The 24,312-nt window shown below is 42.0% G+C and overlaps 1 protein-coding gene across 1 annotated transcript; it reads right to left on the bottom strand.

Annotated features, from left to right (window-relative positions):
* Window positions 1–708: 708 nt before the first annotated feature.
* On the bottom strand, window positions 709–24,144 carry niban2b (niban apoptosis regulator 2b). The gene is made up of 14 exons (XM_085786369.1): window positions 23,858–24,144; window positions 14,002–14,132; window positions 13,620–13,748; window positions 13,425–13,530; window positions 12,060–12,227; window positions 9,241–9,356; window positions 8,100–8,204; window positions 7,533–7,695; window positions 6,443–6,630; window positions 6,089–6,244; window positions 5,006–5,119; window positions 4,550–4,657; window positions 3,879–3,990; window positions 709–2,639 (listed from the first exon to the last, which is right to left on the bottom strand). The coding sequence occupies exons 1-14, from the start codon at window positions 23,910–23,912 to the stop codon at window positions 1,654–1,656; spliced, it is 2,637 nt and encodes an 878-aa protein (XP_085642495.1). The 5' UTR covers window positions 23,913–24,144; the 3' UTR covers window positions 709–1,653.
* Between the last annotated feature and the right edge of the window lie 168 nt (window positions 24,145–24,312).

Raw genomic sequence — 24,312 nt, 5'->3', positions numbered from 1 at the left:
GTGGAGGCAGTGACAATTTACTAAAGTTTTCTGTCAAAAATAAATCAGAAATTAATATATAATCACAAGGAATTTCCAGCACACAGCACACAGCCACTGACACAGTCTCTCTATCACACATCTTTTGGATCAAGTATCAGTATCAAGCACAAATCTCAGTCTCAATCTCAATACAGTTTGCCTGTTGGTTAACACTTCTCATGGCACTTTGACAGATTTTTACACCTGTACCTGTTCTTTACCGAATCCTATGAAACCGCAGTTCACACTTGGTTCCCTGCCTTTTTCACTCTGACGGATGTGTACAGGATGTCAGCAGTGAATTACTGAAGCTACTGAGCTAGTTGAAAACAATCTGGGATTGTGATCAGCAGGAGTCTGGACTCAGTCAGGACAGTTGTTGAAAGACGCATGCAAAGGAAGATGCAGGACATTTTAGACAATACAAACCACTCTCTCCAAAATATTCTGGCAGGAAAGAGAAGCAGCTACAGCAGCAGCCAATGTCTCATCTCACTGCTTTTCAGGACTGAGAGGTTTAGGAGGTGTCAGCTGTCAACATGTGGCCCTCACTCCCAGACATTCACATCCTGACTCCCAGTCAACTACTTGAGATGACTGGGTTGGTAGATGTGAAGAAACTTTATGCATCTTCTATCCTACTCTATCCTTCGAGTGGTAACCGTAAAAATCATGAAGACAAAATGATAGTATTTAATCAGTTCTGATTTATTATGAATAACAGTCATTTGTAAACAAGAATAAAATATATCTTAAAGTAAATTGGTCAAAAAAGGGGAAGGGGTGCAAAATAATAAATAAAACAGGTGTTGGAGAGATATCAGTAACAGCACTGATAAAAATTATATAAAATTATGTAAAATTACATTTTGGTAGGTCACCACTTCATAAACAAGTATATATACATAAAATATCTTTGCTAAGGGATAAAGTCATAAAATAGTGTTACTCCCACCAAAACGAGAAATTGTCAAGTCTTGAGATGTCAGTGAACATGAAGACAGTCAAGATGATGAAGCCTGGAAAGTATTTTCTGTTGGCTCGTCAGGTCTAATAACAACCAACATGTGTTCTGGATTCTTCTTTATAACACTTGGATTGAGTTGTTAGTCACCGCAGTGAGTTTACACCAACACCACACTTTCAATCTTCAATAAGCCGAAATACAAATACCACAGAAGTTATAAACATTAACCTCAAAGAGGTTGAACTGCACATGCATATAATGAGAGCACCTACTTCACTAAATGCACCTCAACTAGGCCATTCATGTTTATAACCATTGAAGTCTTGAAGTCGTCCACTGTGCTCACATTCATACCAGGTGAAGAGAACGTATGAGGACTGACAGGTGAGAGTTTGCTGCGGACTTTCTGCCAGATCCAAAATTGTGAAAACTAAACAAAAACCTTTATGAATAAAAAGGAAGACAGTACCTAAGCCCAGCTTGGTGAAAATAACTGGTTGAGTGATTGCATGCCCAGAACTAATGGAAATGGAAAACTGATGTGGTTCAAACGGCATGAAGTGTTTTTCATGTCTGTCGAAAAAAAAGAAGAAGCAGAAACAGAGCAGGATTCAGTTTAGTTTAGGTGAAACAAATGGAAACAGTTTCTTCACTGCTCTCTGCTCTCAGGAGTCAGGGGTTTTGGCCTCAGCTTCTGCTGTGATGGTACAACTTGTCGTCCCCTCCTCCTCCTTAAGGTGCTCCTCTGCTGCTGCTGCTGCTGCTGCTGCTGCTGGTGGAACTACTGTGCAGGCAGCTGCCTCCTCCTCCTCCTGCGCTCCATCACTGGTAGGAGACTGGAAACCGCTGTCATCGTGCGGAGGTGGGGGGAGGTCAGCGGTCACCTCCGGAGGATTCTCTGAAGCTGTTTCTGTAGCTGCAGGCGCTGGGGACAACACCTCCTCTGACACCTCTTGGATGGAGGGTGGTTGTTCTTCAAGCACAGACTGGTTGTTGTCTCCCTTCTCCTCCTCCTTCTCCTTCTCCTTCTCCTTCTCCTTCTCCGTCTCCTTCTCCTTCTCCTCCTCCTCCTCCTCCTTCTCCGTCTCCTTCTCCATCTCTTTCTCTGTCTCCTTCTCTTCTGAGGCCAAAGAACTTTCTGTAGCAGACTCAACCTTTGGCAGGATTTCCTGAACCTGCTCTTCACATCTGGCCTTCTCTTCCTTCGAGACGGGACCGTTTGACAGCCCGGGAGAGCTCTCTGATGCTTTGAGACTTTCAGATTCCTTCTGGCCAGGGGAAGCTTTACCATCTGAGCTCTCTCCCTCATCTCCTTCGTCCTCTGCCTCCTCCTCATCCCTCTCTGCCATGTCATCATTGCTGGGCACCTCTGTGCTCGACTCAGTGGACAGCTCCACAGAGTCCTCCACTTGAATCATGGAAACAACCTGCTTCATCCTTCTCTTCTTCTGGGATTCGCCATCTTCCCCCTCAACGTCACCCTCTGTGTCGTCCCCTGCTCCATCCGCCTCCTCCTTTCCTCCGCTGTGCTCTTTAGCCCAGTCAATGGAGGGGTTTTCTCCCAGTAGGTGCAAGCTGGGGTCACTGTTACTAAGGACAATGCTGTCTCTGTACAGGTTATGTCTCCTCTGGACCGCCGCCTCCTTCACAGCTACAGACAGAGAAAAGAGATGAAAAATGTGCATCAACAGTAAAGTTAAAAAGCCAAATGATGACATAAGTATAAATAAATAAATACAAAATAACAACATTATTGGTATTTATAAATGCATTTATTATTTGCTCATATGTATTTTTTTTGTATTTCTACATTAATCTCTTTATCTATTAATTTGTGTATTTATTGATTCATTTCTGTATTTCAACATTTCCTCAGTCTAAACGTGGATTGATGGTGGTGTGACTGATTGGCTGGATCTGCTACTATTGCCTTGACTGGAACACAGGAGCTTTGCCTCTCTGTTCTTTCCAACAGGCCGACTTTAACAGTAGATTTAGTGATTTTATGAGACTCTTTAGAGACAGCACCTTAATGAAACACAAAGCAAAAAATCGAATCACTTCCGGACTAATTTTTTGTAGGGAGACATTCTCCCATAACATCATCAGGTATGGTTTTAAGCAAAATATAGAAAGTGTTGAACTGGCATATTTCTCATTTTTCTTTGTCAGTTATTGTTTGACTACTCGAGTGAATATCAGGCAAACATGCATAAATGTGTAACGTGTCTTTACTGTATGTCATTTTGACACATTACATCAAATGGTTCTTTCCTGAAAAAGTTGGAGCTTATCTGTGTTTGTACAATTACTGATTTTATGGCTAACTGTGCGTTCACACCAAAAGCTTCCAAAGCGTCAAATATTTTCAGCCGCTTTGGCCGCTCGTCACATGACTGACGTCAAAGTTCGATCGCGCTGGTCATTGGGGAGCCGAAATACAAAAAAAAGAGAAAAAAAAGGCAGCCGACCGACATCTCTATTCTGACAGGCTGCCGCCGGTTGCCGCTGAACCGCGTCATAGCTAATTACCCTAAAGTTAAACCTGGCTCAACTTCTCACTTTGGACGCTTTGGAAGCGCGGCGACGCCTGTTGGCGCTTTGGATGCTCAGTGTCGCCAGACTCTCATTGAAAATGAATTGACTTCCGGCGTTTTTGACGCTTTGGAAGCTTTTGGTGTGAACGCACAGAAATAGTTTGTATTTGTAACTTGCTGCTAATTATGATATAGTCACAAAGACATTACTGGGAACAGTGGACAAAGCAAAAATTAGGAATTGTTTCTTAAACATCAAAAATATGGGAGATTCAAATTGTTTTGTTTTTAGTGAATAATAATAAAAAAAGGATTATACTACGTGAATGTAGAAAGAGACTCTATAGACTGACCCATCATGATGTCCTTCATGGCCGAGTGCAGCACCACCTCCTCAAAGATGTTCTCCACCAAGATGAAGCGGGAGAAATCCTCAAAGATCAGCTCCTGGAAGCGCGGCAGCTCCTGGTGTTCACAACAACAACAAAAACAAAACTCAGAACCTCCAACTCATTTGACTTTTTGTCTCAACTAAACATCTTTCTAAATGACTGCATGCCTTTTCAGGTTTGTATCTAACAAAAGTGTGTACAGAATTATAGGAATATAGTGCCATCTGTCAGGCACACAGTGTTATTACATGTTGTTATAACTCATTCATGTGTATAGCTGGATGGAACGACACAACCAGCTCAATGAAGCACAGATCAGATTAATATGCCTGTTCTCAACATACAAACATTTGTTTTGTTTTCTTATGTTTTTCCCTTAGGAGGTCTTTTGCCTCCTACCAAGCTGTTGCCTTTGATAACAATGAGTTATTAGCTAACTTGCCTGGTTAAATAAAGGTTGATGATGATATTGAAATCAACATCTGCTTTAAAAATCTCTATTTTACAATTTACACACTATATACATTTAATAGCAGAACACTTATCATTTAACATATTTCCCCTGTGACTTTTGAGTGAAGCACATAATGAATGAATGCATCTAATTAGTGACAAAGTTTTGTGGCTCTCACCGAAGCACAGGCAGGGCTGAGCTGCTTCAGCATGTAGGGGATGAAGATCTGAAGAAGAGCCTCGCGGAAGAAACGCTTCCTCACCGTACTGCTGTCGTAGTCAAATTTCTGAACCAAGGAGAGACAAAGAAAGCATCGTTAGCACACACAGATTTGGGAATTTATTTTTTTCATTGATTTAGTTATTTTGCACAGCTTCATGGCTTGAGTCACACCATTACAAATAAATTGTTTATTGTTATGCTTGATTGGTGTACAGTACTGTATAGTATTAGAGATTACACTGCTGGGTCTTCACGTTTGGTTTATGACCACTTACAAAAAGCAGTATCTGACATGAAGGCCTGGAAGTGTGTAGGCTGGCTCACCCAGATGTTTATACATTGTTGTCATTGTCATTGCCTTTCCTACAATGACAAATCAAAGGCCCACAGGGTTTCTTTCTTTTGGTTTTACCTTAATGACTCTGTCCTGGCAGCGCTGGATGGTCTTACAAAGATCCTCAGTGCCTTGAGACTCCAGACTCTGGTGAAGGATCTGCTCAAAGGTATACACTGCATCGTCCATTTGCTGTGGACACAGATGAGGAGAGAGAGGCCAATGTGTCACATTTTAGAGACCATCTGAGTACGTTTTATTATATTCATTGTATACATTTTTTTGCATAGACATGTTGGTTGAAGTTTAAAGGCAATACATTTGGTAAAATCACTGTTGGACTGTGTGAAGTACAGCAATGTCTTGTGAAATACACACAAAGTTTAAGATACATCATGTAAATGTCTTCCCCTCTGTTTTACAGTATGTTCACCTGACTGAACCACCACTAGAGGGCGTTCACTTCTCTACAGTGTCAGGCTGTCAGCACAAGTTAAACCCCGACCACCAAAACTTCACATTGTTGACTTTGCTAAACATGTTGGAAATCGCCACACAGGGAGACTAGAGGAGGAATTAAGTTGTGACTGGAGGCCTGGTAAAGCTCAGCTTGACTCAATGCAAAAACAAAACAAAACAAAGTATTTAGACAATGTGATATAAATGTTTCTTCTGTCTAACACTTTCCTCGTGTTTACTATAGACTGGAGACATTGGTAACTTAGATAAACACCCAAAGCTATTATCTCTGCTTTATTGTTTGTAGTTTTAAAATCCATGAAGACACAATTTCAGGAGAAAGTAAAAATTGGTGAGTTTAGCAAAGGCATCTCAAGTAGGAACCCAGAAGTTACACTCAGGTATGCTGAGTGTAACGATCCTCTGATTGGTGTGTTTCATTTTTGAAAGGCTAAAATCTCATGTTGACACATAAGGCTTGAGGCCTAAAGCGCTTCTTACATAACAGAGGGGGAATTATTACTGACATTTCAGGTGTGCTGTTAGTTCTTCACCTGTCAGATTTGTGCTAATGTCATCATATTCCCAGATTTTCACAATCAACGTGAACATGTTGAAACTCATCATAACGGATAGAAATGACAATTATCATGAAGCTGACAGAAGGGGGGCCATGGGTAAATGCAAATTTCTGAGACTTACCTCTCTCATGAGGATCTGAGCCCTCTGGGTGAACACTGAGGGGCTGGAGACATCAAACCTCTGCTGCAGACCCTCCAGACTCAGCTGCTCCACCTTCTCATAGCAGCTGTGCATCTTTACAGGGTGGAAGGCCAAAAGGGAGATCTTCTCCATGTGCTGAGGAAGAGGAGGAGAAGGAAGGGGTAACGGTGTTTATTGGTATCAAAAAAAAAAAACACTCAAAAAGCAGTTTTGATATCACTGCTACATAAACAAGTTTAGAATTACAGGATAGACCAGTTCATGTATGTATGGTCTGCATAACATCCTGTCATTATCCCAGTCTCAGTCCAGCTGTACTGTACTGTACCCTACCTGTGCTACGCTCTCCTTGCTGCTGTCATTAAGGGTGTTCTTGCTCATGTCGACCAGCTCTCTGAAAAACACCTCGCGGACCTCAGAGAAACCTCGGCTGGTCGGCTCCATCAGGGCATCCAGAATGGAGTTGATGTAGGGCTGGATGCTCACCTTCAGCAGCTTCTCGGCTTTGGGGAGAACCACCGCTGTGGGGGGATAGGAATAATAATGATAATCATAGTGCAAAAAGACCACAGGAAGAGACCAAAGCCAAAAAAGTAGTCGAGAAAATATGTCACATTGAAAAAAAAGCTCTATAATAAAAGGGTTAAAAAGGAGTCACTGGCTCTGCTGAGCTGATTTCCTCAGACAGCTCTTTCCACAGTTTCAGCTCTGACTGTGAAACCTCTGTCACCTCTGGTTTTTATCTTTGCCTCAGGAACAAGTAAAATAACTCTGCCCGAGGATTTCAAGTTATGGGCCGATTCATAAGATGTTAAAAGGTCAGATATACAAAGCCAGAGAGAAGCCATGAAAAGTTTTCAAAGTCACCAGTAAGATCTTAAAAATTCTGAAATGTACTGGGAGCGATTGCAAGGAGACCGAAACCAGTTTGATGTGGTCACTTCTCCTGGATCCTATTAAAAGTTTGGCAGCTGAGTTCTGTTCGGTCTGGAACCCGTGACAAGATTTTTTGGTTGAGGCTGGTGAACAGACTGTTGTGATAGTGTAAGTGTCAGGAAATGAAAGCTTGTCCAATGGTCTCAGTGTGTTTAAAAAGATAAAATGAGACTGAATTCTGGGTGGATTTCTCATATGATAAAATCAAATCTGCACATGTTTTATTGTGTAATGCTTAAAATTGAAGTTGCTGTCAAACCAAACAGAGATTATTTGCAACAATGAGGAACAACTGCTGAAAAATACCAATACTATTCAAACTCCTGCAGCACAAAACAACAGGCCCATCACTCTATAGCTACTGTGGTGGCACACTTCATGCTCAATACATTTTATTAGGCAATAAGCAATGAAACTCTCAAACAGGGATCGAATAAAAACAGTGTGAAATTGTTTCCCTGCAGTAAAAGCTGCTGCTGTCACTCACCCCTGATCTTGTTGGTGACGTGCTCCTTGGACGTGATGATCTGGTCCATGTCTGTTCTTATGGTGGCGTCTAGAGAAGAACTGGCCGCCTCACACTTCTGCAGCAGCGCCTCATATTGGGTCTGGCACCGCCCCTGCACCAGGCTGTAAACTGCATCGCTGATCTACACACACAGCAAACACACACACGGTTGCTCAAGGTAAATGAATCAATCTAGCATACTAATGCTTTAGTATTTTAGTTTGGAGTTGGCACTGCCCCTGCATGATACTCTGATGACGCTGAGCATGAGGCTGCCAGGTTTCACAAAACAAATAGTAACCAGTCTGTATATGTGTATATTGTCTACAACCTGCACCCACAGAGATAGCAACCAAGTGCCAAGCCACTAATCATTAATGCAGTCAATGCATTTATTAATTTAATTGAAACTTACTTCATTATTTCTTAGAATTAACATATTCGAGTAAGACATTCAAAACATATGATGCTAAAAGGTAAAAATATAAATTCATAAAAATTTCTTTACTAAAATCCAAGTGTAATTTGTGTGAGGTCATTTCTTACCAGCATCCAGTTCCTCTGCCTTTCATGTAGTTTGCCTTTCAGGCGGGGTGAGATGAGTTCCCTCAGCTCAGGAAGGAGGTCCTCCATCACCAGGTTAGAGAGGATCTACAAGAAGAAATACATCAGTACAACCAGAGTGTCTTTCAATTGTTCAAATTAGTATTTTGAGCATGGTTCAGTTTCTCTCCAGGACCTCAGTTTAATATGAGCCAAAAGAAATCCCTTGCCTCCAGGATGTTTACTCCACATTGAGTCCCCAGTATTGAGTTTATCTAATCAGCATCAAATAAAACCAGTTTAACCAGAAGAATAAAATACACAATTTGAGTAGCCTATCACGTTTTCAGTATTACAACCACCTCATTCCTTGATCAAAAGACAGAAATCGACATAGAAGAGGCAGAGATATCATCTTTTAAATTCCATACATTCTTTATCCTTGTCAAAACCTGGCACCCGCATTACCCATAATGCAACTCAAATGCTTCTTCAGTTTAGCCAGAGATTCAGATGTGTTATTTTAGTGGCTGCTAATGTTCCCTCAAGGCACTAGCTTCAAACAGAGTTGAGCGGCAGGATGTAGAAGTCAGAAGTCTGTGTGCGTGTGTTCTGCTTAGAAAATATACTGATTGAGTCGAACTTTAAACAATAACAACAATGACAACAATGTCTGAAAATGAACTGAATGTGAGAAATACAGAGAGGTTTTTTTTCTCCATTTTCACTAAGGAAGAAGTTGTAACCTTGTATACAGGCGCAGGAAAAAGATTAGCTCATTGTTACTGAGTGCTGGTGCAGGGAGAATCAGCTGACAGCTGGAAACAAGTCATATAAGAAAAGAGTACTGAAAGAATAGAGCCTGCCCAAAAAGAGTTGGTTGGACCGGGTATGTTCAATTAATTTTTTGCTCCACACTCCAGATTTTTATGCCTCTGTTTGGGCGGCAGGAAGAAGCATTGGGACATCTGCCACATCCCTATCGATGCAATATCTCTGTACTACCTTTACAGAACTTCTTTAAATTTGGCACAAACATTCACTTGGATGAACGGGTGTCATTTTGGAGGACAAAGGTCAAATGTGAACCTACATCTGGTCTATTTCTTCAGAGATGAGGCATACAAAACTTATTCCACCTTACCTGTGATGGTGCACCACACATCATTTCCCAGGTGCCGTAGTGTCCCTTTGCTTGGCGGTAGAGTCGCACTGTGTCAGTGAATGCAGGTGTTTGGACTTTATCTTCCTCCGATAAACCTGGGGTGAAAATATTCGCAGCTGTTAGGGGTTTGCATTTAAGTTAGGGTGATTCTCAAATCCCAAAACTGGCACTGTAAAAGTTCCATCAGGATGGGAGAGGTTTATTTCAGTGCTTAGCACACACACTGAGCTCAACTTTCAATATCATGGACACCATGAATGCAGCATATTCGTTGCCAGGGAGTACCTTATGAAGAAAGGAGTGAGCCTCCTGGAGTTCTTTAGAAAAGACTGACTTTCTCTTCAGTAATATCTAACCATTAGCATCCTGACTGCTGCAGCCGCAGCCCTGAGCCATATTTTTTAAATTATTTTGTTTGTTTTTTTAACATCTCCTCTTCAAAATCCTGTTTTATTTGCTGGCTGCATCCACACCCACATAATGAAGAGGAGAGCAGGAAATACAGGAGGAGTTTTATAGCCTTGATATCTTGCTTTTTTAATGAACTACTAGGCTCACACGGCAAACTGTAGACATAACAGCAATCTTTTCAATTGGTAATAATAAAATAATAAAATGTGCAATAAAATCCAGTTTTATACGTATGGAAAATGGCAAACAAGTCAAATAGAAAATGCAAGTATGCTGCCTGGTAAAGCAGAAAATGAAATTGCTTGGTAAAATACATTTATTTAAAGGGTACATTCCAACATGAGTACTGCCTACAGTAGAGAAACAAGCAACAGACAGAAACAGAAGACAACTGGCACCAGCAGATACAATTTAATGTGCATTTCCCTCCATGACCATTATGTGAATATTATGGATGAGATAATTGAAGTAAACAGCAGGTGGAAGTCATTTTCCATTCGGATGTCATTACTGTAAGCCACTGAAGTTGAAGAGTGTGTAACAAGAGTGACGGTCAAACCTCAAATATTTCTGTTTCATTCCTGGAGCATTACAATCTCATCAGTTGTTCCTCTCAACTTGTAGCAGAAGCTTCAGCGCACGAGGACTACGCTCTGTTTGTGTGAAACACTAACAGAACCCACAGTGTGAAAGACAATAAGTCTTTGACCTGGGGAGAAACTGGTGCACTCACACCTTGTTAACAGAGCTATTAAAAGCCAGTGCAGGTCTCACTGCTTTGTGTGGTAGATGGAGAACATAGGGAATCATTCAGCTGCTCATACCTCACAGCTCAGGCATGTTAACTATTGGTGTTTCACTTTAACAACTGCCCTCTCCATTCACACAGGCCTCCAATCGATGCACTGCACTCCTGAGACACTAAGGAGCAAATGAAAATCTGAAAATCCAGGTATTTTAATCTGCTCAACTTGCAAAATAGTGTGCTGTCCTGGTTTTCATATTTTGGTTTTATGACTGGAAACTTATAGAGGTTTTTCCTGGACCTAACTATTTGTAACCATGTGGCAGAGGCTGAGAATGAAAATGAAGCTAATAGACGTGTTCAACGCTGCAGTTCCTCTGATGACCATTAAAACCACAACTCTACTGGCGTAGTAGCACAGAAATGAGGGCGTGGCTGCTTTGAGTGACAAGTTGCCATCTTCAGCAGTGCTCTCTGTCTGTCCACCCCTCGGTGCAGACAGTATTCAGTCTCTTGAACACCTTTGGTCCCTACAGATGCTCTCGGCGGGACATCAGCAGTGGCTTTATTTGAAGCCTCATCATGGGAAATGGTTCTTCAACCCAACAGAGACACATATCTGAACATAACATGTGATGGCTAAGGCCCCTTTATTATTTTAGCATTGTCCGGATCTGTGCTGGTGCGTGCTAGGAGGCATATGCTACTGATTTGAGTTGGCTGTCCTGTTGTCTCTGCTCCAAGTGTATATGAGGACAGAGTAGATTAAACCACTATGTGAGTTTTGGTGCAGCAGAGTGCCAGTGCTGCCAGTGCTCCCATCAGATGCTTTTTGATACCATCAAATGCTCTCTGTTGATTATCTCCTCTCAATAAAGTCTTCTCTGCCACTCACAGTCCCAAAAACTCATTTGTCCATTTCCATTCCCATTTCCATCTCGAAATAACTGTAGATAGTGTTTGTGCAGGCCTGTTGAATAAACTGCAGCAACTGGCAGTTAATGAATACTTTGCTAAGGTAAACAGCAGAGGTGAAGTTAGAACAAAGCTCCTGCTGTAAGTCACGGTTCCTCCTGGCTCCTACCTCTTGCACAATGCTAATCTGAGCTGGGAGCCTTGGCTGACAGGTACATGAGTCATGGCATGATGCCATAATGTATTTCAGTGTTTCCCACACATACACCTTTCTTGGGCACTAAGGTATATTTGCTCAGTTGGGTCAGTTAGGATAAAAAACAAAACACACAAATGTTTCCTGAATAAAACTGTACTGAAACATATTGTATGTAATGAAAACAGTCCATAGCGTTTGACAGAAATGTCAGATGTCTCTCATGATCTGAATCATCTGATTAATACCCTTTTTTTAAATAAAAAAGCTGTGTGTTGCTAGGAGGCACAGGTTACACAAACCTGGTTGATACTTTTGCTCAACACGCCTCTCAAACTCCTGCCATTTAGTACAAAAACCAAGTACCAATACCACACATCAGAATCACATCCGATTTTAAAGCAAAGCAGACAAACAAAAAACAGTTCCTCTGATTTCTCTGAAAATGCCCTCTGAATATTGTAGCCCCACTACGGACCAAAACAGTACATTTCAAACCATGGGGGGTCAAAAATCTCTTGCAGGACTCACCGTCGTTGGCGTGTCTAACACAGTCCTGAAGGACAGCATGCCACTTCTGTTGCTCTTTCTCCGTCGCCACACAGAAGTAGTAGTGACGGCTGTATGGGTGCCACAGGATCAGAGGAAACTGGCTGGCACACTTTAGGAAGGGTGAACTTCCCACCTTGGCTTTCACACCTGAAAAAAGGCATATATAATATATTAGATTATAATATAATCTCTATAATGAATGTATTTCCATACATTTTAAATATAGTGTAGTCTTCACGACAAGATCAATAAGAGGGACAAACCTACAGCAAGTTGTCTAAAAGGCATCTACACTGATGTTTGTGATGATGTTCAGTAGGTAATAACACAGAATAAAATAATATATGACAGTAATATATTAGGTTAATCATAATTTCATACAATATAAAATATCAAAATACATCAGTGAGGGGTGAGAACAGACCCGGCCCTCAGACAGGTGAGCGACATGGCCCAGAAGAAACACAGCTGGAGACCCCAGGGAGAGAGAGAGGTGGGGTGGGTCTCCCAGCTTTATATTCAAATAAGCAGATAATGAGTTCTTGTTTTTGGCCAAATGACAGTTGACTGTGGTAATTAGCTTGTAAAAGTGAGAGTGAGAAAGAGATTGAAAGTGAGAGTTAAAGAAAGTGGGAAGGAGGAGGGAGGCCTGTGTTAGATATCACTATTTGTGATTGGATCACTTGAGAAATACTATACTATACTATACTATACTATTTCATTTCATTTCAAACCTTTATTTATTCAGGGAAGCCAATTGAGAGCAAGCTCTCTTTTACAATAACGCCCTGATCACAAATATACACACAACAGCAACACCAATCAACACACACAACAGCAACACCAACGAAGCATCAAGCATAAAAGCAAAAATAAAACACAATTATAAACAGTCCACAGTGTAATCATCAGGTGTCAGATTTAAAGATACATTAAGCAGACACAAGGAAAAACAACTTATGGTTGAGGGTCTCAGCTTCAGGAAAAGCAAGTGCATTCAATATGAAAGACAAGGACTATACTATACTATACTATACTATACTATACTATACTATGTCTGTGTTCACCTGTGTCATCGTGATCTTAATCTTTGGCCTTTGTCCACCAAATCCATCTAATCTAATCTAATCCAAGTACACATTTGTGCCAAATTTGAATATTATGAGATATACACACAAGCACTCTGACAAGTGACGATGTACCCGTCTGTTGATTGGCTAAAAACAACAACAGATACCAGGGCCATGATAGAAAGTGAGAAAAATATCCTATATAATGTATTTGTCTGAGCCTCAGTTTCTGCTCACGTTTCCCACCACGACACCCCCCACCCCCCCTGCCTACCAGGTAGGCTGCTGCTAAGCACATCCAGGTACTGCTCCATAGACGTCAGCACTCTGTAGCCAGCACAACTGATAGTTCCTTTGGGATGGAGGCGTCTGTCATGAGCCTGTTAGATAAGACAGAGAGCAGAGTTAACAAGTGAAGTCAGACAGTGAGGCGTCAATTAGGAACAGACTGTACAGACAGACAACTTACCGCTTTGTTGTCGTAATAACTGATGTTATAGGAGTCTGGGACAAAGAGAAAGTGATTCCTCCATTTCTTGTTCTCCTCCAGATACTGGAGCAGCGAGCCAGAGAAGATGGACTTGTTTTCCACAGGAATCTGGAAACAAAAACAGATCTCAGCCCAAAGCTTATAAACCACAAAAGGCAAACAGACACATGTGCATGACAGTACACAGCACAGGCTGGATCATTTAAGATTTTCTTTTTCACTAATGAAGCAGGGAATAAGCCAGCCTGTGTTTATGTTGTATTAGAAACATATCAAATTAGTCTAATAGTCAGTTAGCATTATTTCCCTCAAGAGAGCTGACTGCATCTTAAACGGCTGCAAAAACAAGAGGAAGCTTTACCTTGCGGTGTAGCAGCTGGGGTTGTGGGCCACCTCCTCCTTCTATGTCAAGGCGAATGTTATTGAAGAGAGCCACTGCGTACTGCTGCTCATACAGACGCCCAAACTCACTCATAACCTCCCCGGTCCGAGCTGCAACACAGACACACACACAGAGGGTTAGGAAAGTGGAGTCACTAAGTTCACCAAGAAATGTTCTACAATTCTTTTCATATTCACACATTGAATGTGGACGTGTGTACAATGGCTGTGATGCTTATTGTGTTTCACATTGTGTTTCAAACAATGACCATAGTCAGAGGTACAGCTCCAGGGTGCGGTATACAACAACTGTCATTGCAATCAGTGTTTTATCAAGATGATTCAGAACAACAGCTATTTCCACAGAAACTTCCACAGGCCAAGAAAAACACAATCACACGCACACATGGTACCATGTACCAAGCGTAGGGGTGTAAGAAAATATTGATACACTAGAATATTGCAATATTTTATGTGATACTTTATCGATTCTTTGAAGCACTGTATCCATATCTCATCAACACTTTACATGGTGACAGTGGTGTTGTGTTGGTGATGTATTTGAGCCTCCATTTCCTTTGTTCTAATTTCACAAGAACTATTACATGACATCCAATATGATTACTAGGATCTTAAAGAAACTCTGAAATATGAGTCTAAGTATTCTGTGTCTGAATGCATAAAAATAAGCCGTATTTGTTTGTGCATACAGTTTTTTTTTTACACTATGACAGTTTTTCTAAAAATAGAGTTTTTGTATCATATTCCCAGAGTTAGTTGGTGTGCCAGTAGCATTATTTCAGTCTCTCATGTGAAAAAAAGGCAAATGTGTGCAAGTCCTGTGCAACATGTGTTGTAAATGCTTGCTTATGTCCAATATGTCCATTTATGGCCACATTTTCCCAGCGTGTCAAATGACAGCATAAAGAGGTGAGAGTCGGATAGGAAAGAACAACTACTCCCTGCAGCTTACAGCCTCTCAACAAGTCAGACATAAAAAACACTGTTTTGTAAGATATATGCCAGTTATGCCATGGTAAAGGATGCAAACATTAAGTACATATCTATCCATTCATTCATTCATTCATTAGTTACATCTTTGAATACATCTTCAAATTGTTGTGCAACTGAAGATACATTCAAACTGTGCAAAAGCTGATTCTCATGAGGACTGTCCCATGAAAGCACCAACACCTAGACTGACCTCTGCTGCTGAGAAGTTCATTCAGCCTCACAAATCAGCAGTTAGCAACAGCTCCTTGAATGTTGAGTTCAAGTAGCAGACAGAACATCAGCTGTCTGGAGGAGACCATGTGAATCAGGCCTTCACAGTCGAACTGCTGCAAAGAAACCACCACTAAGGGAGGCCAAGATGAAGTGAAATGTTTTGGGCCAAGAAATGCAAGTGGTTCCAAATGCTGCATCTTAGGTGGAACACATGCATGCACGGTTCCCACAATAAATCATCAAGGGGGGGGGGGGGGGGGGGGGGGGGCATGTAGTGGTGGGACAGAACTCATCTGAGCTGGACGCACAGTGAAAGAAAATCGGCCAACAGGCGCATAGATGAACTCCTTGAAGACTGTTGAAAACTAGTGACAACTTCATGAAGTTAGGTTAGTGCGTGCAAAGCTGTCAAAGCAAAAGGAGGCCGCTGGGAAGTGTCAACAGCCTAAATCATCTTGCTTTATTTATACAGTTAACTAAATAATTCCATGTGTCATTTCATTTAGTCACTGATGTTCTCAGCATTGTTCTACAATGCAGAATATAGTGATGTCAAAATGAATGTTAACTTTTCTGATTACTTTGAAATGTTAAACGGCACTGGCTCCATATTCACAGAGCTGAGATGAAAGTGAATCTGGTAACAGCAGAGGTGTAAAAGCTCAATTTAAATCATCTCTTTGTAGTAGGTCTTCCCAAATTCAGCTCCTCCTTCAACCAAATGATCTTGAATAAACATCCTGGTGGTGACCAAAGAGAGTGAGCCATTCCTCCTCCACATTCCCCTCAGTATGAGTCATCACACTCGCCCTTCTCCTCACCTCTCTCCCACATAGTCTATCATACTTCAGAAACACATTTGCTTCTCTAGCACCAAAGTCCACAAAAAAAACCTAAGAGCTAACAACCAGGGGAATAGTTTCTCCCTGTGTGTATATCTAAGGCCACACTCTCAAGTTTTACTCTGTGAGAACCAGTGAGTTAAGTGTGGTGAACATCAATGGAATTGTTCTCTGGTTCTTTGGACAGGAAGTTTCAAGAGGAATGTGGCCCTTAGCTAAAACAAAAAAAATGGAGGAAGGGGCGAGATGGTAAGGGAAGTCCAAGTGCCATACAATCATACAGCTTAACCCTACAACAGACACTCAATTTATTAGAGACACTTCTAAACCTGGTCAGAAGCTTCAGTTCATATTCTCACCAAACATCTGAATGAGGACACATATGAGCTCAGTGACTCCGACTGTAATTGTTGGTCTGAGTGTTTCTCAAAATGCTGACCTTCTGGATTTTCACATACAACCTGCAGAGTTTTTCTCCAGAATGTAGCAACAACAGGATCCAGGAAGATGGACCGACTGGTTGCAGCTGGTTGACAGAAAGGCTACACTACAGTAACTCAGATAACCACTTTCCTCAACTGTGCTGAGCAGAGAAGAACAAAACCTCAAACTTTGAGGTGGATGGACTGTAAAAAGTAGAAGAAAACACCCTGTCATGTTCCACTTCCTGTTGTCATGAACAGAAACCTGAGGCAGCGGTGGACACAGACTCACCATCACTGACCCTGGAGCACCAGTCCTGATGAATCTGGATTTGTACTGAGACGGCAGAGAGTCTGAATCAATGAACCTGCCTCATGAGGAACACTGTCATCAAAATACAATCAAGCATGGTTGATTGTCACCATCTAACCCAGCATTGTTGCTGACCATGACCGTCACTTTTAATGGCCTCTATTCACTATTTATAAAGCAGCAGGATCACGCTCCATGTCACAAACTGTTTTCATCTACTTGACAGAGAGTTCAGTGAACTTCAGTGACCTCCTCACTCAGTCTCCAGACCTGGATCCAGTTGGACTTTTGAGATGTGGTTGAACAGGAGATGGGCAGCTGACTAATCTGCAGATACAGTATGAAGTCAAGTCAGCATGAACCTTTGTCATGAAGCACTGACACATTCTTTTTTGTTCCAGTCCAATAACAAGCCCGACTCCAGAGTATGTCATCTTAGATCTATGACTCGTCGTCAACCATATTTGATCCCGGCAGTGATCTTTCTGAACTGTAGCACATCAGATTGACTTCCCCCTTTGAGTGGGTGGGGCAAAAGCTCTGCGAGATGAGTGCACAATAGGTCATTCAGGGCTGACTCATCTAATATCCACCGCAGACAGAAACAATGCAATAATGTGAATGTTTCTCTCACTCATCTTAGTCACACAGTACTGAGCACCACATGACGATGATTACACATGAGAAAGCTTGTGCGACAAAGGCGACATAAAACCCCACAAACCAAAATGCATGACCCACGACTGGTTCACCCTTTAAAGTCAAAGTATGAATCCTGTTGGCCGCTGCCCTTTACAGTTTCCTTCCTGTCACTCTGACAATAACTTGGGACCTTTGGCATATTTATTACAGTGTAAGACCTGTTTCAAAAGCTCCCTCCAACAGCTGGCTCAGCCCAAAGACACTAATACCAGTAAAAAATATTTGTGAGTAGTAAAAGTATTTAAAACTTCAGCAGAAGCCCATTTCATCCATTTGACGGACAGCAGCTGCTTCTAAGTGGTTTGGACGAGTCAATCAGCGTAATCACATGACAACCAGACTGCATCAAGCAGCCGGGAGGAATCAAAGGCCTTATTCATCTCAAACCACTGAAGACAGCAGGGGATACACTGAGAGATAATACTGCTCTTATCTGACTGTCCTGACTATATTGATATGTGTTAGTAGACCTTTCAGGATTTCCACTGACTGTCCACTTCCTGAACTCAAAAATCCCTAATTTGGCACTTCTGTTGCCAAAACAGAGAAGCCCCAACAAAGCGGCAGCTTACATCAATGTGAGGGTGTGTGGTGACTGTGTGATGAGTGTGTGTGTGTGTGTGTGTGTGTGTGTGTGTGTGTGTGTGTGTGTGTGTGTGTGTGTGTGTGTGTGTGTGTGTGTGTGTGTGTGTGTGTGTGTGTGTGTGTGTGTGTGTGTGTGTGTGTGTTTTAGGTTTTTGTTCCTCAGCAGTACTGATTGGGCCTTTCAGGAAGCCAGTGACAGTGACGTGTGTGTGAGCGCTTGTGTGTGAGATTGATTTCATAGTGTCGGGGTGTTTTTATCCACCATTAGTTAAGGATGTGATTCTTCCATGCTTGTCTTCAGTCCTATTCATGTGGCGACTAAGCTGATGTACTGAAGCAATTTACTCACAAACAACACTTGAGTGTTTCTGTGGAATAATAATAGATTAAGAAGGACAACGAGTTCACATCAATCTAGGATCTAAAGATGGATGTGTTCTGTTTCATCATTTTGCCCCCTGGACAATAATATAGTGTTCACAAGATACATTCCACTTATTGTCAGTGTTGCCTATTAATTACTTAGACTGTGGCAGGCCATATAGGTAACAAAGGTTGCAAGGTAATAATGATGACCTTACAATTAAACTATCAAATGTTATGACATATTTAAGCTACCAAACATAGAGTATACAGATATTCCACAAACAAGATAACAAATATAAACTCTGAGCTTATTATGTACATTAGAAAAGAACTGCTGCACTGCAATGTTTTTTACTTGTTGATGTTCGCATTAGGAGTTAATTGTTTTAGCCTACATTCACTGCTATGAAGGGGGGAAATCAGAACAGAAACATTACGACACCACTGTGGGTGTCCATAGACTTTATGTGGCAATATTAAGCTACATCAATCAAACAGCTGCCACTTCTTTTCAGAAATTAACAGCAGAGTAAAGCAGCAGAAAAGCTGGAGATGTGTACAACATCGGCTACAGATGAAAAAGACACAACACTACGCTGCTAGGTAACAGTAACTAGTAATTATAAAAAATCATTTGTTGCATATCCCTCCATGAAAGTCACTCTGAATCTCCCCCTCGAGGTTCTACATTTTGCTCTAAGACCGTTAATTCTCATTGCAACATAAAACGACGCAGCCCACGCAGTAACTGTTTCACTCTAAATTCAAACCAGTCCATGTCCCTGTCAATGTTTGTCTCACTGAGCTCCTCCAACTTTTCAGACACTGCACTGAATGACAGGGATCATCAGAGGCAGCAGTGAGGTATATACCTCTGATCACAAGAAGCTCAGTCGTCTCTGTACAGACATTATTGTTATTCATGGTGCTTATTATCTTTGTGGTTTTCAAAATATATCTAATTTAATCACAATAATTAGGATTTTCATATAGTTTCATCTCTAGTCAGGCTTTTCCTAATGGTCACCAGATAAGCCTGGGAAGGCATGAGGGGATTACTGTAAAAACATATTTATTTTTATTGTTTAATTTTTGAGTATTTGAACTATTTTAATTTGTAAACAAACTCATAGCTACATCTTTTTCAAGCAGCAGTCTCAGATGCTGTATTATGAAGCCAAGACCACAGGAGTCTGGCTTCAACAAGAAGTCAATCCCCAAACTTCACATCAGAACTGATACAAAAAAGCAGTTGTGGTCTCTAAAAGTGTAATGCTAAATCTGACAAACTGAAGGCGTGGCCTCTTTCGAGTGATAGATAGGTGAGCATATGCTTCCAAAAGCCAGCATGGACCAAATCTCAGCTCCTTGCTCACCTCTCTTCTGTAACTTTTAATGAGACAGGAGGCTATGTCCATCTTTATTTACATTCTGTGGGTACAGTAGAAACATGCCTTGGATATACTTAGTAAAGTGGAAGTATCTAGGTACAAATATTGATCTTTTAGTGAAGTCAGAGTTTCAGATTCAGATGTTGTAAGAACCTGAGGGAGCTGTGTGAGCCGCTGCTGGGAGGCCACCAGACTCTTTGTTGTGCTACTGCTGGCTACCACACTAATTGCCCAGGGGCCCTCAGCAGTGCTGAGTCCAGCTATCAGCTCTAATGAAACCCGTGTGCTGTCTTCCATCGCTGTGATGATCTTATCTAACCAACACCACTAAGAGTTTACATGATGGCAGTATGTTTTATCAGCTCCACAGTTTCAGCACGTCTTGATCATAGAGATCTGAGTTAAGACCAGACTGTGATTTAATAGACGCACAGGAGAAGCCCCTGCCCCCTCCTCCTCTCGCCACAGTGTCTTAACAAAAACATTCCACTGAGATAGACCCATAGGCTGACTCATAAATTTAGACTGTTCCCATCACAGCTGAGGCAGGAGCTGCAGCTGCACTCGTGTTAAGTATCTCGAACACTAAATGAGAGCAAATTCAGTTAGATGTAAACATGTGTACTGATGTAATTAGAGGACGTTTTTAGTTCAAACATCTCCAAAGAGCAGTTTTTTCACAGCGCATGTTTAAAGTGGGACAGTTTTGTTCAGACAGCCACAGCAGCTCCTCTCCACAACATTCCCTCTGATTTCTATTTACATAGGTTTCATGAAGTGTCCCACCCTCTAACTTATCCTTTTTCTCTGGTTTTTATCCTCAGCTGAAGCATTCTCAGGCTCGGCTCTGACTTTATAGAGCTTTACCTCGTGAGACCTGCTCTGCCTCCAGCTGAGGTGTGCGTACAGTACATATACTGTGGGGTCCGAGCAGCCACAGGTATCCGTTTTATTTAAAAAGTGTCTCTGTGCTGAGAAGGGTGTGTTCTGAAAGTGAGAGTGTCGCACCTCAGCGGGCCACAGAGGGCCAGCTTGTTGACCACCTCATTCTCGCTCCAGAGGCTGGAGATTTAACAGAGCTGGGGAAAAACACTCCACGTTGGGACTTCCTGTTTCCTGGCCTGTCGCACAAAACACTCACACCACACTGAGTATGACTACACAGGGGAACACTTTGTGAATGTGGTCAACTAGATACACATTTTTGGAATCTCAATAGGAAAAAACATTGAAAACCTGACTGTAATAATAACAGCATTTAGATACGTTATTCTGGGAGAATAACTTGTAATTTGCAACCCTGACGAAAAGATCGTTTTACTCTTAATTGTTACTGTCCTGCAAGCTAGTGCTACTGTATCAAGTACTATCAGTGGTTTATTGGGTTGTTATCTTTGGTATCCAACAGATAATATGACTTCAAATTATCCATTAGGTTTGGGGGACCCTGTTAGAGTTAACAGAAAAGCTGAATCATGCCTCACAGACCAGTCGTACCTTGAAGGTGCCCCAAGATAAATCGGAGGTGTCAGACTTAGAGGTGGACAGTGAATACAACAAAAAGTATACAGTGTGTTACATTAAGGATTTTGACTCTACACTGTTGACTGGTAGAGCAGCTCTAAAATAGCAATGACATAACCACATCAGTGGAAGTCAGCAATGCAGAAGTAGCAGCGGTATACAGTACATTGCAGCCGCTAGAAATTTCACATGCTCACTAAATATCAACGGGGCAGCACGGTGGGAAAGTGGCTCGTTGCCTCAGCAAGAAGACTGTATGTGGAGTTTGCATGTTATCACTGTGCCTACTGTATGTGAGTTTTCTCTAAGTTCTCCAGCTCCTCCCACAGAGACACGTCAGGTTAACTGTGACACCATACAAATGTGACAAATGTGAGTCTATCACAGACAAACCTCTCACCCGCTGTCAACCCTGTGCAGAGTGTACCCCACCCTCACTTTCTGTGAGCTGTGATTGGCTCAAGGTTCCATAACCTTGCATGGATATAATGTAACATCATGCACTGTAATCATTTTTGGTATTCGCTGGACTTAACTTTCAATGAAAACAGGAAAATGGGATGTTATAAAAACTACTGACTTGTGATTTAGATACAGAAGTGTGACACACAGGTGCACTCGTGCCAGCTTCCAAAGAGGAAATGAGAGTTTAGCCCTGTGATTTTGGTCATTTCCCTCCTACCAACCCCCGTATCACCCTCTGAAGTGGAATGAGGTCAGTGTTGGAGGTGATTAGGAAAGTGGAACATGGGACACACTCACTAATCTTATCAAGATACAATAAAAGGAAACTCTCTTTTCTCACTGTCAGATGACAACAAATAGGTGCAGCCCATTCATCAAGTGGTCGTAATTCATTGCGTGAATACAATGAGCTATCTATGAATGTGATTACATCAACTCTGATAAGAATCATGTCCACAAAATGTAGTTTACATATTTCATCTCTAGCTCAGTCGTCTATTGCCTTCTCAGTGCAACAAGAGAGAGTGGAGAGAATGTGTGCATGTGTGTGTGTGTGTGTGTGTGTGTGTGTGTGTGTGTGTGTGTGTGTGTGGACAGCTTTAATGATAAATCCAGGCACTTCCCTTGAAGCCAGCCTGGCATTGGGCTTACTGGCTGTGCAACGCTGCAGCTCAAGGCCTGGAGGAGGCTGTGTCCTTCCAGACACACACACACACACACTTTTTCATGCATTCCTCAGATTACACATCTCCTGTGTGTGTGTGTGTGTGTGTGTGTGTGTGTGTGTGTGTGTGTGTGTGTGTGTGTGTGTGTGTGTGTGTGTGTACTGTGTATGCGTGTCTCTGTGTATGTGCGTCATTCTGAATTGGCAACTCAAGGCATTAAATGAAATAATAAGATGACACTTGGCTGGTAACATAGCATCACCTCTGTTGATTTTCACCTCAAAACTTGTGTGGAAATCAGTGTGGAAAATTGTCATAGTGTCCCACAGGAATCAGTCCTAAGAACCTAGATACTAGTTAGCTGCAGCCCAGACAACTGTGATAAGTGAGAGTTAACCCTGGTTAATCAACTGATAAGGTCAATAGACAGGGTGGGGCTGGCGGATGCAGCTCCACCCTGTCTGTTGACCGGGGCAGGGGGGGTTTGTCATGCAGGTTTGTCAGATTTCCATTAAAATCAAGCTACCTGACAACTATCTGTTGAGCAGGTTGAGTTTCTGCAGCACGTTTGTGTAATTGCAGGCGTTTTCTTAAGCTGTAATGCGTTGAGCTTTCAGGGCCATCGTAAAAAATGTGTACAAGAATGACAGCACTAACATTACAACAGGGACAGGCAGAACTTGAGAGAATTCACAGCTATTCAATCAGACCTGTTGTCTCTATTGGTGACCTAACTGGAAACATAGGTGTGTTTACATTACATAATGTATCTAAACTTACATTTTTCCAATGTAAGTTTGCTTAAAAAAGTAGATAACCATTTATATAAATGATAAGAGCACTTGAAGGCAAAACATGAGGAAATGCAGTAATTCTAACCACAAGAAGTTAATGTATGGATTAAAAGCTCTAAGAAAACAGCCACACATACTGTACTGTGGGTCATACACTGTGTTAACATGAGAAGAAAACTTGGTCATGCTTGCAGAGGAGGTGGTGGTGGTGGGGGGGGGGGCTGAGCAGACTAATGACCCTGCGTTTTAAAATCCTGTCCACTGCCCTGTTCACACACTCTCACTCTCACGCTCTCTCATACACACACAGGGACCTATTACAACAGCAGATCAATACTGATATAAGAGTGATACCACCAGCGGCTGTAGAAGACACGTTCACGGTCTGGTTAAAGAGCAATGAGCGGTGCCACATCCTCCTAACATGACTCTGTCTCAGGTCGGCCGCTGCGTAAAAACGCACATGTGCCAAACGCGAAAAAAAAACAGCGAGCACCAAAATGAAAAGAAAACACTCCAGAGACGCAGACTGCTGCTCACCTGTGATAATCTCCCGCTTGGCTTCATCCAGGTGACTGGAAATGACGTCCCCCATGGTGGATGAAACTCAAAAGTCCCAGACTGACTCCACTGCAGGTCTACAACTAGTCTTTTTGAGACAAAGGCAGGATAATCCTTACACAGACACTTGTAGAAGCCCTCCGCCTCCTCTGGGGTAAAACTTAGACTGAGTGAAGTCGGAGGAAAAGACGGGCGGTGGCGAACACTCCGGACAAGGAGGGGGAAGAGAAAATAAGTCAGCCAAGTCACAAACGTTGGTCTTTTTCCTCGCTCAGACACACCCTCCTTCAAAGTAAGAGAGGAACTCCCACCCTCCAGTGGTGGTGCGTTCACTGCATGTGGGGAAAATTGGGAAATGTGCCTCAAAACTAAAGATGGTATCAGGGCAACGTGGTTGTTGTAGTTTTTTGTTTTTGTTTTTAATTTTCACATTA

This window comes from Trachurus japonicus, chromosome 9 (genome assembly GCF_045865225.1).
Source record: "Trachurus japonicus isolate A0001 chromosome 9, Traja_1.0".
NCBI classification, from domain to species: Eukaryota; Metazoa; Chordata; class Actinopteri; order Carangiformes; family Carangidae; genus Trachurus; species Trachurus japonicus.
Note: the sequence above shows the minus strand (reverse complement) of the source record. Positions and strands in the feature narration are given on the sequence as shown.

Excerpts from the sequence above, each read along its gene's own strand:
- niban2b (XM_085786369.1), bottom strand. The coding sequence starts at position 23,912 with ATGGGGGACGTCATTTCCAGTCACCTGGATGAAGCCAAGCGGGAGATT. Across the intron at positions 13,749-14,001 it reads CCCAGCTGCTACACCGCAAG|ATTCCTGTGGAAAACAAGTC; the intron begins GTAAAGCTTCCT and ends TTTTGTTTCCAG. Across the intron at positions 7,696-8,099 it reads GGCAGAGGAACTGGATGCTG|ATCAGCGATGCAGTTTACAG; the intron begins GTAAGAAATGAC and ends CTGTGTGTGTAG.